The sequence below is a fragment of the Actinia tenebrosa genome, unplaced genomic scaffold (assembly GCF_029948245.1).
Source record: "Actinia tenebrosa isolate PJP-AT-01 unplaced genomic scaffold, QUT_ActTen_1.0 PGA_scaffold1__47_contigs__length_23844297, whole genome shotgun sequence".
In the NCBI taxonomy this organism is placed as follows: Eukaryota; Metazoa; Cnidaria; class Anthozoa; order Actiniaria; family Actiniidae; genus Actinia; species Actinia tenebrosa.
Window position 1 is genome coordinate 1704075 of NW_028292578.1, and position 17744 is coordinate 1721818.

The following is a 17744-nucleotide window of genomic DNA, read 5'->3' on the forward strand; positions in this document are numbered from 1 at the left end:
TCAGAAATACAGTCATTTTAATGAGTGACAAACATAATTTTACACCAATCGGAATAGAATAGTATGAAATGAATATTTTGTTACTTGCGTGATTTATTTCTTATTAATTTTGGATCTAATAAAATTTATATAAATATTGTCAAAACAAAAAAGAGACACTCCTTATTCTTAATTCTTAATTGGGATACGTCATTAAAGAATTGGAATGCCGGTCACGGCTCTTCGGGAATAACGACCTCAAGGTTTTCAACGAAGCGTTCTATCTCCACCTTGAAAACAAAAAACGAAGTAATTACTCAATAAAGCCAGTTTGATAATTCGATTATAAATTAACCTGAAGGAAAATTGTGATTGCTGTCAAAAAAGAGATGATGGTGTTAATAATAATAGTGTCCTATAGATAATAGAAAAATAAATAAATAATACAAAAATATGAGACAAAGGTACCACTTTTAGAATTTAATTGCAATTAATGTTGCAATTATTAAGGTTTTCATATTACATAGTTTGTGAAGATAAATTTGTACATTAATATACTATTGATTATAAAGCTGTATTAGACTAGCTTTGAGATGGGTCATATAAACTGTTTGATTGATAAATATTTAAAATTTTCATCTAAATCATTCCATAGAGAAGCTACAGAGCAATAAGACCAGTGTGACGTGCCACTCATGCACACATTAAATGTTATCATTCTTTTCTCTTGATGATGATTGTGATGATAGCAAGGGTGGATGGTAATAATGATAATAAACAATTATTTGATGTGAGGTTGAGCATGATATATCGTAAATTATCAAGACTAAAGCCGTGTTATTTCAATAATTGTTTTGTATCAAATTGAGCTGATCCTCGCAGTATATGAAGCAACTTATGCAGCTGCAAATTGAAAGCCCTTAGAAAAAATTCTGAGTCTTGAACGGGATAATAATAATAATTGTTTAATTATGCATTTAGTTTTGTTAAGTAAGAATAAAAGATTTAATGCTGTTTTCAAAGAAAGAGCAAGCGTAGTACTGAATAGTAGTCATTTTGTAACACTAATGTGTAACTTTATTAGTACAAGTATCTTGCATCATCAATGGAAGACATTGTAATGGTCGTCAATGGAGATTGAACACTCTGATAGTAAGAAGCAAAGATGCTGAAATACACATTTTTCAGATGGATGTAGTGGCAAAATTAATGTAATGCCGGACTAGAAAATAATGAATATGATTTATCACTTATTTTTGTATTGTCTGTCACGTCAGCGGTAGGACATTCACATCTTGTATTAATAAAAGCAGGGCTTTGACAAATATCACGATAAAGAGTTCCATCACTTACCATGGAACCACTTTCTTGCGTCACTGGCTTGCCACTCGATGAGAGCTGCAATCCTACTGCATTCCTCTGCAACAAGGGTAAAAAGATATATCGTGCATTAACGAAAGCATGGCTTTGACAAATATCACGACAAAGAGTTCCATCACTTACCCTGGAACCACTTTCTTGCATCCCTGGCATGCCACTCGATGAGAGCTGCAATCCTACTACATTCCTCTGGAACAAGGGAAAAAAGATATATCATGCATTAATGAAAGCATGACTTCTTCGATAAAGAGTTCCATCACTTACTCTGTTGCCACTCTCTCCTGTCATTGCATTGCCACTTGATGAGACTTCATTCCTCTGGAACAAGGGAAAAAAGATATATCATGCATCATAATAAATGAATAACGCCGCTTTAGCTTTACCGAGAAAAACAAAATGGCGGCCATTGAGTGAACGTAGTGTAAGGATTGAAATGTAAATTTCAACATGAAAGCTGCCGTTCCAGATTTGCCATCATACCTTTTTGTAATCCTGAATAGTCAAAGATTATCATAAAATGAGTTTAATCTGTTCCCTTTAAATGAGTATTAGACTCGGGTCAGCTGATGGACTATTAATGAAAGCATGACTTCTTCGATAAAGAGTTCCATCACTTACTCTGTTGCCACTCTCTCCTGTCATTGCTTTGCCACTTGATGAGAGCTGCGATACTTCTACTTCGTTTTTCTGCAGAAAGGAAAAGAGATACATCATATAATAAAGACATTGCCACGAAAATACTACCCTACAATAGCAAGTAAAACCATTTCCTTATGCATTCCGTATAAGGAAAGAAAACGAAGTAAAAGTCACGATATTCAGTCTCTTTTCCAACTGAACCCTCTCTTGAAGAAGCCTGATCATAGAAGCTTTTTTGGGTGAAAACTCTGGTCAAAAGAACACATTGCACATTTAATGGGAAAAAACGCATGTAAACTGCATTTGAGGCTCACTCTTGGATTACTTTTTGACAAACATCTTAGAAGAGCTTGTAATTGTAGTATAACCTCACACAAAGCAAAAGAAGACAGAATTACAAACGAAATACAAGTATTATCGAATCGACATTAGATCTTGCTTATCGCAATGGATAGTCTCTTTACTAGTTGAAAGAAATAAATTAAAACAAATTAGAAATATTTGTGAGATGTCTTAATATCAAGAGAATGAAATACTGAACATACTGACTGCATGGAGGCCATTTTTTCCTGCATGGTCGTTACTTCGTTAAAAGAGAACTAAAAGTCTTGAAATATTTCCTTAAATTCGACTGACATACTGGCTATGAAAACCCGAAATTATTATCAATATTATTAGTGATGGATCTTGTGCAAAATGTTTTTAAAATTTAGTTTAAACTTACCATAATAAGCTAGCCGTACTAAGTACAAATTCAGTTTTCGCGCATGTAATCCTGTCCAAGCACTTACAGCGCCTGCGCAGGCTTTTTCTTCCAAAATATGGCGGCTGCTTCACATCCGGAATTTTCTTCGAATATGGCGGCCAGTCCGTTTTCTCGTTTTGCGCACCATCACGATATTGTCGCATGTACGGCTTGGTCCTTAGTGTTGGCGACTCTCGCAACTTTTTGTTACAACTCGGCATGTTGTATCGCAATATGTCTTCTTCAGATCGAACTTACCGAGTCCTGTTGAGAAAATTAAAATAATTCAATGTTTTTAAAAGCTTGAATTCTCTTCATTAGCAGCTCGGTTTGATGAATGAACGATTTAAAAAAATAAATGTCTTCAAAGATCGCTGACTGAAAGTTGGAAGCGATTCATCAAAATGCGCAAAAAAAGCCGAAAAATAGAGCGATATTCTCCCATTTGAACATCTAGAAACGACATCCTAAAACTATGTCTACGCCGCGCATTTCTAAAATTATTTAGTTTTCGATCATAAATATGGTTTAAAATTATTATTTGGTGAACATTCATCGAACCTTCGCAATCTCGGTTTTTTTGTTTCGAAATCTGCACCATTGGCGCCATTATAATTTCATGTATTAGTTGATTCACTTTGTTTTCGCTTTCCAAATTCTATTCTGCGCATTTTTAGAACTTTTTTTGTTAAACTTACCAGAGCCTAAGACTGGCTTACGTAGTTCAATCGCTTTTTCAATCGCATGGCGATCCTTCTTCTTCTTTCCGGGCCTACGCAAGTAGTCCCAATCTACTATTCCTGTAAAACAAAACAAACAGCTATTTTTCTGGCATACAAAGCAACTTTCACTTTCTTTTAAGACATCAAAAATTCTGGCAAACGAAAAAGTTAAGAAATAATTAAAACTCCAGTTTTCGACATCATGGTTTTAGCCGAATACCTGTTTGTGAGCCTTCTACTCTTCATTATTAAGCACTCCAAAGTTAGGACAATTTCTTGGGTTCATCCTTGGTCGACTTTGTAAATGTCGCTTTCATCTTGCTAAGCTATTCCAATAATTCAAAACAAGAAATAACAACTATACAGTACCAACGACTAAGATCCAAGCAATTCAGATTTGGCGACTAAAATATATAAATGTTATTAATGGACGAAAAAAATCAGTATCAAGTCTTTGTTGCTTACTTTGATATGACGATATGACATTGCAGAACTTTTGTAGGAAGGCTACTGTCAATTTTCTCTTACCAAATACTTATCGACGAAATTCAAATGAAAATCATGACAAACATCACCTTTTAAATATTAAGTTTTACAAAGAATTTGTTTTACAATACGAAATTTCAGATATCAAATATCCCATAGTTACTTTTACCGTAACTGCAGCCGATGAATCAATATATTTCTAGGTCTTGGGCCATCCGATGGGATCCTGATTCACAAGCTGCCGACGTAAAGTGTTAACATAAGACAGTGATCGACTGGTCGATAGCTGCAGTATTCAATTTGCCGGAACTTTTTGACAGTCAAAATAACGTTCCCTTATTTCACTCAACTGTGTAAAAATCCATAATTATACGATTCAGAGGCCAGATGCAGATATTTGCCCCCCTCTGCCCCCCTCTGTACTAAGTTTTTGTTTAGTTTTCGATTGTTTCATCTAAAGTCTTGACGATACTCAATGGTCAGTTTCAATGCCAGCTAATGCCAGCTACAGTCGGCGATTTGGGATGAAATGACTTGTCGATCTGCATTCTTAAAAATTTGGCCAGAACTTTTTGACAGTCAAAATAACGCTCCCTTATTTCACTCAACTGTGTAAAAAATCCATAATTATACGATTCAGAGGCCAGATGTAGATATTTGCCCCCCTCTGTACTAAGTTTTGTTTAGTTATCGATTGTTTCATCTAAAGTCTTGACGATATTCAATAGTCAGTTTTGATGCCAGCTATTGGAAAAAGAGAAAAAAAATGTCTCATGTATGTTTATATGTAGTGAAACAAATGTATTTTAGGATTTTAATAACTCTTAGTTGTTATGATTTTAAACTTTTATTCAAATTAATGGAATATTTAAACCAAGTTTACTAGCAATGTCATGTTATGTATAAGTATGTATGTTTAAAACAAAAATGTATTGATCAATAAAATAGTAATTTTCTAAATTTTAATTTTTAATTCTATTATTGAGAATGTTATAGAAAATGTAAAGCGTTGTTGAACGTCTGGATATTGACGCTATATAAAATACCATATTATTATTATTATTATTATTATTATTATTATTATTATTATTATTATTATTATTATTATTATTATTATTATTATTGGGCAGTTGAATTAACAGAAGGTTTGTTTTCATTTAGTAACTTTTTTGGAAACGTTTTCATTAGAAAATTTTTCCCAAGTCGTGATTAGTTTTCTATTTGGAGGATATCAGCCGTCTCCGTGTTTGATAAGTTCCACCTAAAATAACAATAATATAAATTGATAATTTATATTGCGCTAAACTAATTAAAAAAATTAATGCGCATTACAATAATAATAAAAATCTAATAAATAAAAAGAATAAAATGAAACTATAATCTATGCTATTCCTCGATTGACGTAACGTCATCGCTGCCTCTCGGGGGAGTGATGCTGCCACATAACAAAATATTTCTTATTATAGCATCCATCGTTAACGATGCCTCAACAGCGAATATATAGAGGATATAACATGCATGGCCGCGCGAAGATACGGATTTTAACTTCGAGAGTTGAATTTTTTTTTTTTTTTTTTTAAAACATGTAAAGATATCACTTTTAAGTAGTAGAGAAAAAAGATATTTCATCAAAGATTATATATTAGTGTTATCTATCTTTCATAATTATATATTAATAATTCATAATACTAATCGTAATATACCAATTTTAAATAGATACGTCATATGTATAATAAAAACCTTTGCCCCGAGCTAAAGCATAAAACAATAGAAGTCAAAGTCAATGTTTTGACAGACCCAGTGACGTCATATGTCACACATCATCAATGTGGTCAGCAATCATGTGTGGTTTCGAAGGTGGATATCACTGATGTTTTGACAGCTAATATCCAAACTAAAATGTGAAATAATTTTGCATTTTTATACGCTACCAACCAGGTGAATCTATATATCGTAGTTTCGCAAAATGCAATCGAAACCATATTATGGATCACGAAGCAGTGTTTACAGACCATGATTGCCTATTATCATGGTCTTGAAGGAGGGGGGAATCCGGATCCAGAATCACGTGCTATTTTTTCCCGAAATCTCGCGCCCCGAACATTGAATTCGGTAATTCCCGAGTCACGGCCGATGCCAATATCCCGAATCACGTAAGTTTTTTTTTTCTAGTTTGCCGGTTCCCGCGTTATATTTTATCCGTTTCCCGGCTCCCGCGAATACCCTTCGAGACACTGTTTTATCATTGGTGGACCCCTTGCATGTGACGTCAAAGCAGCTCGATCTGTGGGACAAAACAAATCCAATCTCCTGAGAATCAGAAACTTTTGTTTTGTTTTGTCCTCCAGATTGAGCTGCATTCCAAAGATGTGACTGAAAATCCCTTGAGATAGGAATAACAATGAAACAGTCGCCATCTTGGTTGATCTAACAAGAGAAACTAATGAGGAATGCTTTGTTATCGTCAACCAAGATGGCGGCAATGACGTAACATACACTTGCTATGTAAAAATTTTCAGTTACACTGATAAAGGTCTTTGTTTAGACCGAAACCTCTGTTTAAAAACCGTACATTTCGCGAGACAATTTCAATTTATAATGAATCATGAAAACTGCTCTATTGGACTGCAAATGAACTAAGGCCCCGTCCACACTATGCCGGATAACTTTCACACCGAAACCGAAAAAAAGTTGTCCGTCCACACATGAACTGAACGGGTAAAATGTTTCGCGTTCACATAAGTCCGATCAGAGGCGACAAAAACGCTTCATTGCACATCGGAGCATGTGCATCGAAGCTGAAATTGAGCCCGCGGTGAATTTTTAGCCTTCCCGCCACGTTCCCATGACAATCATGACGTCATCGTATTCGAAAAATTTCGGATACGGAAAGTTCTCCGTCCACACTAATATGGCGAGCCGGCGTTTTTCCACTCTGGAGACCGTATTTGAAAAAAATTCGTTTTCGGTGAAGAATTGTTTCGGATTGGCCCGGACTAGTGTGGACGGTAGGCCTAACCGAATAAATAAAAATTCGGATTGAAATTCATCCGGCATAATGTGGACGGGGCCTAATTGTTATCTTTTTATTGAAGAAATATGTGTTCCATATAATAAGACACCTATAAGATTAATTCTCGCCTACTATGGCAGGTATTCTTAAAAGTCCCGACTTCATTATTCTGCCATAACGGGCTCGCATGAATGATCAATAAGTGTATAATGTACAGTAAAAGCCATTTTGGGTAAAATGCTTATGCCATAAAATCAAAATCCTCGAAAATATCCAAATTCAATAAACCACTTGCCGTTCGTCACAATGCAGCTTTATTTTGGAGGACATAACAATAGGTTTCCAATTCTGAGGAGATTGAAATTCTTTTGTTTTGCCGGTCCTCCATATTGAGCTGATTTGAAGTCACACATGCAAGAGGTCTATTCCGTCGTATTACAATCACACGGCTTGCTTTGTAGAGAAACTGAAAAAAGTGTGTAACCGCTATTGGTTTCATGTCGAAAAAAAAAAACGCGAGCTAAATAAAAAATGATCAAAAATTTCAATGGGTATAATGTTTGGGCCACCCATCCAGGTACTACTACTAACCCCCCTCAGACGGGCTTGACTCACTATCTTAATAGGCCGCAGTGTTTTTTCCCCCATTGGGCCACGGTTACAGGTGAATCAGCATAACAATAGCCATGAAAACAATGCACCAGATGGACTAGACTTTTTAACATGATGCTTCGGCTAGAACATTTTCTTGCGCAATTCGTACACCCAAGGACAGAAGGATTTAATCGCCGTCAGGTCCGAAGTCCATACGCCGCCTCAGCTCTGCGGATGTCTCGGGGGTATGGCACATTGGGATCGATTTTTTTAAAAAGATTTTTTCCTTTCTTTCTTTTCTTTTGTCTTTTCTCTTTTTTTCTTTCTTTCTTTTTTGTTTTTCCCTTCATCTTCCTTTTCTTTTTCTTTTTCTTCCCTCTTTTTTTCATTCATTAAATTGTTTATTGAATCTAAATTACTTCATTTGGTTTCTTAGTATTTTTCTATATATTGCTATGGTTTCTGTTTATATGTTTCTGGAGCCAGACAGTCCCAGAAGTCAACTTTGGTCCTGGGTTTCCTGTGGTATTCTTATCACGTAGAAGGTTGAATACTAGTAGATCCGCTGGCCATATAATATCACAGGCTCATGTGACAGCGTGCATGGTTGGATGTATGGCAGTTCTGTGATATAACAAACACCAAAATACTCTTATTTACACCAGAAAATAACATTTAAACATGCTATCTTTACACACTACAAGAGTGCGATGTCATCAATGTAAGTAACAGAACATAAATCGTATAAATAGTTCGTTTTATTTTTGGTTTATTAATTGTTTTTCTTCCCAAATGCACTCATTCACTACAGCATTTGTCACTCACGAGAAATTCCGGCTTTTTTCTTCTTCTTAGTGCTGAATAAAACTGCCCAATGCGCCAGGACGTTTATGTTAGTGTCTGCACAAAAGGTACGTAGGAATCATGCGATATGAAGAACTATTAGTGATGTACGTAAACCATAAAGCTGAACATTTGAAGTTTATATGTCTACAAAATGTACAGATCGTGTTATTCAGAAACTTCTACAGTGCACCACAAAATGCATGTTAAAAATTGAATTGTAGCTAAAGTCTGGTGGCATTGCTAAAATTAATATTTAGATAGCTACTGAGCTTTGGATTCAGATCTGTCGAATGTCTTTCTTTCCTTCATTTGAGACATTTTTTTTGAGAATTTATAGAAAGTCATGAATCCATGCATGTAAATCCATAATCTATATGCACCTTTACACCAAAAAACTATTATAAGGCTACATTATATACCTATATATTATTAGACACTTAGGATGCACTACATGGTAGATATTTTGTTGAATCTGCAAAAAAAACAAAAAAGTAAAAATGCCCATTGTCAATTCAACCTAAAAAGTCTAATTAGTTATTTATCAACCAACTATTACAAATATTGCAAATGCGTGACATGTTGTGCTTTATGCATGCCAAAAATTTATTTCTAGAGTACAAAAAATCATAGAATACTTGTACTCATTTCAGGCTTTCTTCAGCAATATTTGTACTCTAATATTTAAAGTGGGATATTAAAAGCCGATATTACGAAGCTTGTCTTACAAACAATAATATTACTAGATAATGCTTTGGGCACAGTTGGAAGCACGGGTGGTATGAGCTGCTAATGCATCAAATCTTACCAATAGCTGGGTTTGATTTCTGAATTCGGCATTGTATGTGTGTATAGTTGTTTGTTGGTTCTCTTCTGTGCTTAGAATCAAGGTTTTTCCAGTTTCTCTCCCATCTTTAAAATATGAACTACTGTAGTAATTTTCAAATTCAATCTTTAGGCTTTCACTCTAGCATGGAATTTAGATAGAGTTCTGTTTTTGATTTTCCCATGCTGTTATATAAAAACCAAAGCTGGTAGATTTATCTTAGAACAGCTGCTACATTTCAGAAAAATTTAATTGTTTTGTTTTGTTTAAGAGAAACCGTTTAACATACTCTGTTCTAAACATGCAAAGTGGAATGATTTCCAGTTTTTCAAGTGTTCTCTTAGTATAAGAAGTGATTAAATCAGGGAATCTAAAATGGATAACATTTATCTCTTTTAAAAAATGACTAGCACACAAATTAATGTAAATATGCTGTTTTATATATTTTTATATAAAAGTACAAATTCAAAGTTTGCAGGAAAATAAAGGCATTTGAACCAATCAGAACATGCATTATCAAAGAGCATACACTTTACATGTACATGTACATGTTCATTTTATAGTTCCGTTCAGTGACCAAGAATAATAGTTCGAAGTTGAGGCTGGAGTTTCCACGCATAGCAAAACTATACTTTTTATCATGAGTGGCAACTCCAACCTTGGCTTGAAACTATCATTTGTGGTCACTGAACAGGACTGTAAAATAGAGTATTCTATGTCAATCCATTGTACTTTAAGTAATCAGGCTGCTTTCTCATTAGTAATTTTGATGCATTTTTCTTTCAATTTAGAATTTCAATAGAACAGGATTAAAAGTACTATCAAGTCCTAGTAAGTAGTTCATCATGTGCACATACCATTGATAACTTTGCCATAAGGCCTGCTCACTTAGTGTTACTGTTGTACATAATATTGCAGAAGTGGAATAAGGCTCTACATTTTTACTTCTGCAACATTAACTTGAGTGAGACTATGTAGTGTCATTAGGCTAAACAAAAAAATAAGTGTGTTTATTTTTTTCCGATCCAGTATGCTAAAAAATCTTGCGTTCTGATTGGCTGTTTGAGTGGGCAGTATTTTGTCAGTATCTGCCTGCGCTCGTGGTCCTGTATTCTTTGCCGCTAAACAACAAAACAAAACAATCACAAAAACAAGTAAAAAAAATACGGGAAAAAAATAGACAAGTTATTTACCGTCCTATAGTCAGTCTGGATAGGGAAAAACTGTGCCCTTGGTCTTGAAAACATATATTCAAGACCTTGGGCACAGTTTTCCCCTATCTGGACCTCCTGGCCAGTAAATAACATATATTTCCTGTTGCGTGACTGACCCTAATTTTCTTGCCAATTTTTGCCAACCCTAATGTTTTTTTCATTCCCAAATGCACCACAGGGTTCCCAGTAAGCTCATTTCCACTGTTGCATCAGTAAAAAAAATCGGACCTACTGACCCCAATTATTTTTCTCATGCAACAGGAAACACACTTATTTTTTTTGTTTGGCCTTATGCATGTACATTGTAAATATGACATGCAACATTTCTGGCAATGGTATACACCGAATCGAAATATGGCGACCAATTTGAATAACTATTGTTATGCAATGACCAGCGACTGACTAGCCTCTCATACATGTGAAAATGCTTTTATGTTTCCATGTGAACACGAGGCTAGCCAGTCGCTAGTCAGTGCAGAACAATAGTTATTCAAATTGGTCGCCATATTTCGATTCGGTGTATAATGTTCTGAACTAACGTTTAACACAACTTTTCTGGTCTAACACTGGATGCAGGGAAAGATTTAAGGGAGGGGGGATCGTGTGAATGGAACTGAAGTCTGGAATTTTTTTTGCCCAAAATATTTACAGAACGCTGGAAATACCATTTCTGAAAGTCACATTAAATGTTTTGGGAGGAGGGAGGGTGGGGGCATGCTCCCCAGTCCTCCTCTAGTTTTGTTTTGTCATTGGTACATGTAATATTACACTGAATTTTTTCTGACCAACCCCCCAACCCCACCCCCACTCCTTCTGAGTTTCCAGTTTTGGTTCTGAAGTAGCTACTAGTGGCATCCCTTAGAAACTATGCAGCCAGCATGCAATATTGCATGCAAACAGTGTTACAACATGTGCTGAATCCTGAAAACTGATGGGTATATTTTTAACCTTCAGGAGTTTTAATCAGAGGATATGCTGCTGAAGCCACCAAGCAGACATTTTCTAGAGACAAACCTCATGTGAATATTGGAACAATAGGTCATGTAGATCATGGGAAAACTACACTTACAGCAGCTATTACTAAAAGTACGTTTACAATTCATACTATTACTATTAATTGATCTTTTTTCCTGTTTCATTCTCTCTTTTTATGGAGTACATGTACATGTGTAAAGATGATTGTAGATAGCCTAAGGACAAAAACAAAGTGTACAGTAACATGCCTGTAAACAGTACATGTAAAATTAACATTTTTGCTTTCCAAAGAATTGCATACAGTTAAACATTACTTCTTCATACCGCAATGATTTTCTGTGTAGCTGAAGGGTGCTTTTTCCTCATCAATTATTGAATAAAATTAGGAATCACTGCAAAAAGTTTACTAGAGACAATAATAATAATTCATGAAATGTGTTTTTTGTCACTCTTTAAAGAGCTATATGTTAAGTGTATGCTACATCGAGTGTATAAGCAGATTAAGAAATCTGCCTCAGTTGGGTTCTCACGGGACTCAAAACACTTACCTCTCGTTTGCTAGATGAGATCTCAACCGCTCGGCCACAGAGGCTTTACGGGAGAAGGTCGTGTTAGATCTATATTTTAATCAAATCCGCACGTGATCTTTTGCATGTACATGTACCTAACACAAGACGGGACAAACACAGTTCGGAACCCGCTCGGAATATCCGTTAATCAACGGAATTTTTTATCAATTGTGAATTTATGAAATGTGTTTTTTTCTTTACCGAGTGACAACTTCTGTTAACTATTCGATTGTTCTCGCTGTAGTCTTGTATGTTTATGGCTTTGAGTTTGCTTGATTTGAAAGTAGGTTTTTCTAAGATAAGATGGTTTTTGTTTCAGTTCTTTCTGAGAAAGGCGCAGCTAATTTCAAGTCGTATGGTGACATTGATAATGCTCCTGAAGAAAGAGCTAGAGGAATCACAATCAACACTGCTCATGTTGAATACCAGACAGATAAACGCCATTATGGACATGTGGATTGTCCTGGTCATGCTGATTATATAAAGGTTGGACAGAAACGGGTGGCAAAATTGTGGAATGACTAGTGGTGTAAATGTTTTCAGTAAGCTAAAAAAATACTACATTTCTCTCCAGAACATGATTACTGGTGCAGCACAGATGGATGGGGCTATACTTGTAGTGGCAGGAACAGATGGTCAGATGCCGCAAACTAGAGAGCATTTGTTATTGGCCAACCAGGTAAATATAGATACAGTGCATACATATGCACTGTACTTCTATAGTGTATTAAATCTCCATAACTGTTGGGCTTCCTTTGTACTTGTAACACAGGTAACCCAGATGTAAACCCAGATAATGCACTCTACTGTACTGTATGTGATGTCATACACTGTACTTCTACAGTATAGTGTATTAAATCTCCATAACATTTGGGCTTCCTTTGTACTTGTAACACAAGTAACCCAGATGTAACCCCCCAGATAATGCACACTATACTGTACTGTACTGTACATGTATGTGATCTTACCATGTGAATATTTTCAGGTTGGAGTAAAGAATATTGTGGTGTTTATAAACAAAGCTGATGTGATTGACGACCCAGAACTGCTTGAACTGGTAGGTGAATCCTCTTAGTTTATCTCACCTCTGATTGGCCAAGAACATTCAGCCAATCCCTGATAACTTGTGAACTTGATATAATCAATGTGTATTATTATCAGTTTCTACTGCAGATAATGCTTTTATCATGTCAAGTACTGTACTGCATTTACAATATTCAGTCACACAAAAAATAGCTGGATGGGCTCGGCAAAAGTTTGCACCCTACAATTTCTAACTACTTCGATATATTTCCTTTGTTGATTTCTATGCTTTGTTTGACCAGGTTGAGATGGAGTTACGTGAGCTGCTGTCAGAGTATGGCTATGATGGCGATAACACCCCAATCATAACAGGATCTGCATTATGTGCATTAGAAAACAAAAATCCTGAAATGGGAATCAATGCTATCATGAAGCTATTAGAAGCTGTAGACGGACACATTCCAACACCCACTAGAGATCTCGACAAACCTTTCTTGCTTCCTGTCGAAGGAGTGTTCTCAATCCCTGGACGAGGAACTGTTGTTACAGGAAGAATTGAGAGGGGTGTGATCAAGAAAGGGGAAGAGGTCGAGTTTGTTGGTCATGGGTCAAAGATAAAAACCACTGTCACCGGTAAGTGCCTTATTTAACTTTTTTAGGGACTGGTCATTATTTATCCAGAGGGGGGTGGGGGCTGGTGCAACGTTGAATATGCGGTTTCGAATATGCTATGCTTGATTTTTGGTGACCCCCTCTCCTTTAAGCATGATTTTTGCTAATTTTTGCTTAAACCCATGTATAAAAAATGCTGGCCCACCCCCTACTGTATTTGCACCGCCCCCCCCCCCCCCCCCCTCCATCTCAATAAATAATGGTCAGTCCCTTATACAACTATTTTAAAAAGGTTGGTGAAGATTTTGTTGCTCGTTGAATACTTTTTACTAAGCTAAAAATGTATTCCATATGTATTAAAGTCATACGTAAATAATCTCAGCATAGAAAAAAATGTACCAGAAAAACGTATCAGTTGCTTCATTCCTTTGGTATTCTGTTGTTATTAGGGATCGAGATGTTCCACAAACTGTTGGATCAAGGACAGGCTGGAGATAACCTTGGTGCATTGGTTCGTGGTGTTAAGCGAGAAGAGGTACGCCGTGGAATGGTTCTGTGTGCTCCTGGAAGTGTTAAATCACATTCAAAGTTTGAAGCACAGGTAAGAATATTAAGAATTTGCAACACAACACCTGTTCCATCACTCAAACTACCTCGTAAAGAGATGGTACTTGAGTGCCAAGTTGAGAAGATAAATAGTAGCCTATAGAATTGTTCTACTATCAGATCCCCAGCCCCAACCCAATTCCCCCCACCCACCCCCCCCCCCCCAAAAAAGTATCCCCAAACTACATGTACCCCCAAAATAACCCCAAACTACCCCCAAACCAGCAACAACCTTCTTAGAGGAAATCCTGGAATACACACCAAAAGGCATGAGTTTGATTCATAATTTCACTAAACTCCTTCAGCAATTACGATTTCATTCAATTCTTGACATAGAGCAAGACAAATTTTAACGGATATATATTTTCACTTTAATACAGTAACTGTAAAACCAGCGTTCTTTGGTGTCGTTACAGGTGTATATCTTAAAGAAAGAAGAAGGAGGTCGTCACAAGCCTTTTATCTCCAACTATACGCCCCAGATGTACGTCCGTACTGGAGACGTGGCGGCGACCATCACCCTCCCCGAGGGGAAGGAATTTGTCATGCCCGGTGAAGATGCTAATTTCTCTGTCAAGTTAATGTTTGACGTGCCTTTAGAAATTGGACTTCGTTTTACTTTACGAGAAGGTAGTAAAACAGTCGGCACAGGAGTCGTAACAAAGATTCTAGAATAGAAAGATCAACTTATCGTATAATGCTGGACCAGAAGTTTTAATGCATCCTCGGAAAACCAGGGCGCTTCATCCTCCCCACCTCTCCCCCCTGGGTTTCTGAGGATGTGCCTTTTTCGCGAGCTTGTAAAAAAATGAAGAAAAAATCTTCTTCGATGCAAACTATTTGTAGTGTCTGTGTAAGTCCAGGCAAGGCTATCGTATATACCACACAGCATTGAAGCAATTAACGAATAATCAAACCAGTGACGTCAAGTGCTGGTCACATCCTATAGAGGCTTTGCACCATCACGTCATGGCAGCCATGACAGGAGGCAGGAACAATGGATTCTGGAGTAATCTGATTTACATTAGAAAGGATCAGTTTCCCAGGGGGGAAAAACTTTTGTTATGCCCCTGTCATGGCTGCCATCACGTGATGGTGCAAAACCTCTATTCAAATTTAGTTCTGTTACATCATATTCTTTGATTGCCTCAATATAACTGATTTGTTACACAATAGTCTTGCCTGGACAATAACCTTGCCTGGCGTTCTTCACCGTTTGCAACAAGCTTCATGGTTTATTCGATTCGCCTCAAAATTAGTAAATCTTCCGAAAATGATTGAAATGAAATCCAGCGGTTTGTCGTATGTTACTTTATCGTGTGTGGTGCTAAAATTATAGACTTTTTTCCCTGGGGCTGTTAAATCCGCTACAAAATCCGCACTATTCAACAAAACTTAAACCAGCGCCAAAACCAGGGCTGTGTGGTAAGAACCCTTACTGTCGAAATCTTCGGCTCGCACACTAAATTCCACAGCTTAAAATACCACAAATTTGCCATGAATTATCGGCAGACGACTAAAAGCCGCCCGTCACCAAAAGTCTTGCCTTCACCAATGTATTATTTTTGCCGGTTCGTGCTAAGGAATATAATAAGTATATAATATGTTTTTTTAGGTTTTTAAATTTTTTAAACATCTCAGTTACCAAAAAGGGACCAAATTACGATGATAAAAATGGCCTGAAATTAAAGTTGAAATTAGTAAGAAATAATAATGATACTTATACATTTCTCCCACGATTGAGGTTCATTTGTAGAAAGACCGTGACGTATCGACTGCAAACTGATACAGTCTTCATCAGGCGATGGTGTAGACTGAATGGTGTTTTTGATACCGCTTGTCGGATCATTGGTTTGGGATGCGATGGATGATTGATTGTTTCGTCTTCGCCCAGATTGTTTCCTTATAGTCTCTATCCACGCTTTAGGGGTTTCTATACCAGTCTCTATTGATGTTATTAGGGTGGATTCGGATCTGAACTGATAGCTATGAATTTCTCTGAATGGTAAGAAACATTTATACAGTAATTCTATTGGGCGGCCGTCAAAATCTTAGGAAATGTTAGAAGACTTTAAGGGGGCTGAACGCAGGGTACACATTGAAATTTTATTTGAAAGAAAGAAAAATACAAGTAAGTAAGTTAACTACCTAGCCATTTCACTAAATCACTGACTGATAGGCAAACTAATTATTAACTATCTAACTAACTAACTAACCAAGTGACTAACTCGCTATTTAGATAGTTATTTTAATTGAAAAATTGTCTAACTTACCGACTAAAAACCTGTTGGCCACATAAACTGAACGTTGCCTAACTGACACATTGTTTACACCCACACCTCCAAATTATCTCACTCTTTCTTTTCATCATATCTCTATTATACCTTTGGACTATCAGAATGAGGAACTTCTCATGCGATTCCTTAGTATGCTTCCTATGCTGACTTCAGGTCACTTAGTAACTTCTAATTTGACTGTATATTCCATTGTGAATTAAGGGGACGATTTGAAGTGCTTCTTCAGCTTCGATTCTGCTCGATCAAACAAATTGCAAAACTTGAAGGATGAGACTGTGATGTCGGTAGTTAACGCCCCAGAGGGCATCATCTCCAATGAAAATTGTGGCGGTGGTTTGCTCGCTTCAACTGCATGGAAGAAAAGAAAAAAATCTGCTAAAGTATATTAGAACAGGAGAAACTACACCATGTACAAGGCGAGGGACTAGATATTTCAGCGTGCGCTTCACCTTCTTCCCTTCTAGGGAGAATGAAGAGATAACTAGCTAAAAACTAGTGGTGTTTCTAATGAAACAGTAATGATTAAAGGGTAAATTATACACCGTGAAAAGATGAAAAAACTTGCTGACGTTTCCTAGATTACAGGGAACATCTAGGGCTCCTAACACATGATTCACACAGGGTGATTTGTGTCAAAGTATATTAGAACAGTAGGAACATAGTCCCCTCTATTAACCATGGTAGGAACTATACCATGTACAAGGCGAGGGACTACACCTTTCCTTCTAGGGAAAATTAATCTAGGGTTTCTCACATGATTCACACATGGTGACCGTCAAATCTTCCTTCCTACTCTCGTTAAACCGCTGAATACAAAACTACAACATTTTCTACTTCTGAGAAGACGAAATGAGACCAACAGGCTGCATATTTTACCCCTGACTTGTAAATCCGTTTCTTTCATTCTTCTTTGAAATCTTTCAACCAGAGAAAACACCAAAGGATTACAGTTTATTGCTGCAACAACGATACCTCATCGAAGCAGTATCTAGAGCCTGCGGGACGCCCGACGACGACAAATATTTGACCCTTGTTTGTTTGTTAGTACAGTATAGCGATAATTAACCCATGGGTGGCGTTCGCGGCTAACGCGTCGTCTTTCACCGCTGTGAGTCCAACGGGTCGAGACCTGCGGTCACCACATGTGAATTGAGTTTGTTTGATGTGTTGTTCTCTCCTATCCTAAGAGGGTTTTCTCCGGGTTCTCCGGTTTCCTCCCTC

General features: G+C 36.8%; 2 protein-coding genes across 4 annotated transcripts; one reads left to right on the top strand and one right to left on the bottom strand.

Annotated features, from left to right (window-relative positions):
- Positions 1-4316, bottom strand: LOC116308399 (uncharacterized). Of its 3 annotated transcripts, none has more exons than XM_031718826.2 (10): positions 4121-4316; positions 3931-3999; positions 3686-3791; positions 3442-3543; positions 2723-3007; positions 1978-2046; positions 1624-1677; positions 1483-1548; positions 1333-1398; positions 1-269 (listed from the first exon to the last, which is right to left on the bottom strand). In XM_031718826.2, exons 5-10 carry the CDS (start codon positions 2723-2725, stop codon positions 213-215), a joined length of 315 nt encoding a protein of 104 aa, XP_031574686.1. In that variant the 5' UTR covers positions 2726-3007; positions 3442-3543; positions 3686-3791; positions 3931-3999; positions 4121-4316; the 3' UTR covers positions 1-212. The 3 variants fall into 3 exon arrangements, with proteins under 3 accessions (XP_031574686.1, XP_031574679.1, XP_031574671.1); XM_031718819.2 differs by having other exon boundaries at positions 3931-4040; XM_031718811.2 differs by having other exon boundaries at positions 3931-4316.
- Positions 4317-8121: 3805 nt separating this feature from the next.
- On the top strand, positions 8122-15514 carry LOC116308379 (uncharacterized). The gene is made up of 10 exons (XM_031718788.2): positions 8122-8279; positions 8414-8469; positions 10019-10058; positions 11396-11527; positions 12305-12471; positions 12560-12664; positions 12971-13042; positions 13311-13641; positions 14070-14221; positions 14643-15514. The coding sequence occupies exons 1-10, from the start codon at positions 8240-8242 to the stop codon at positions 14901-14903; spliced, it is 1356 nt and encodes a 451-aa protein (XP_031574648.1). The 5' UTR covers positions 8122-8239; the 3' UTR covers positions 14904-15514.
- Positions 15515-17744: the final 2230 nt, after the last annotated feature.

Coding starts and splice junctions, on each gene's coding strand:
- LOC116308399 (XM_031718826.2), bottom strand. Junction 1,399..1,482: donor TGCAAGAAAGTGGTTCCAGG/GTAAGTGATGGA, acceptor CCCTTGTTGCAG/AGGAATGCAGTAGGATTGCA. Junction 270..1,332: donor CGCAAGAAAGTGGTTCCATG/GTAAGTGATGGA, acceptor TTTGTTTTCAAG/GTGGAGATAGAACGCTTCGT.
- LOC116308379 (XM_031718788.2), top strand. CDS start 8,240: ATGCTATCTTTACACACTACAAGAGTGCGATGTCATCAAT. Junction 8,280..8,413: donor AAGAGTGCGATGTCATCAAT/GTAAGTAACAGA, acceptor TCTTCTTCTTAG/TGCTGAATAAAACTGCCCAA. Junction 12,472..12,559: donor GTCATGCTGATTATATAAAG/GTTGGACAGAAA, acceptor ATTTCTCTCCAG/AACATGATTACTGGTGCAGC.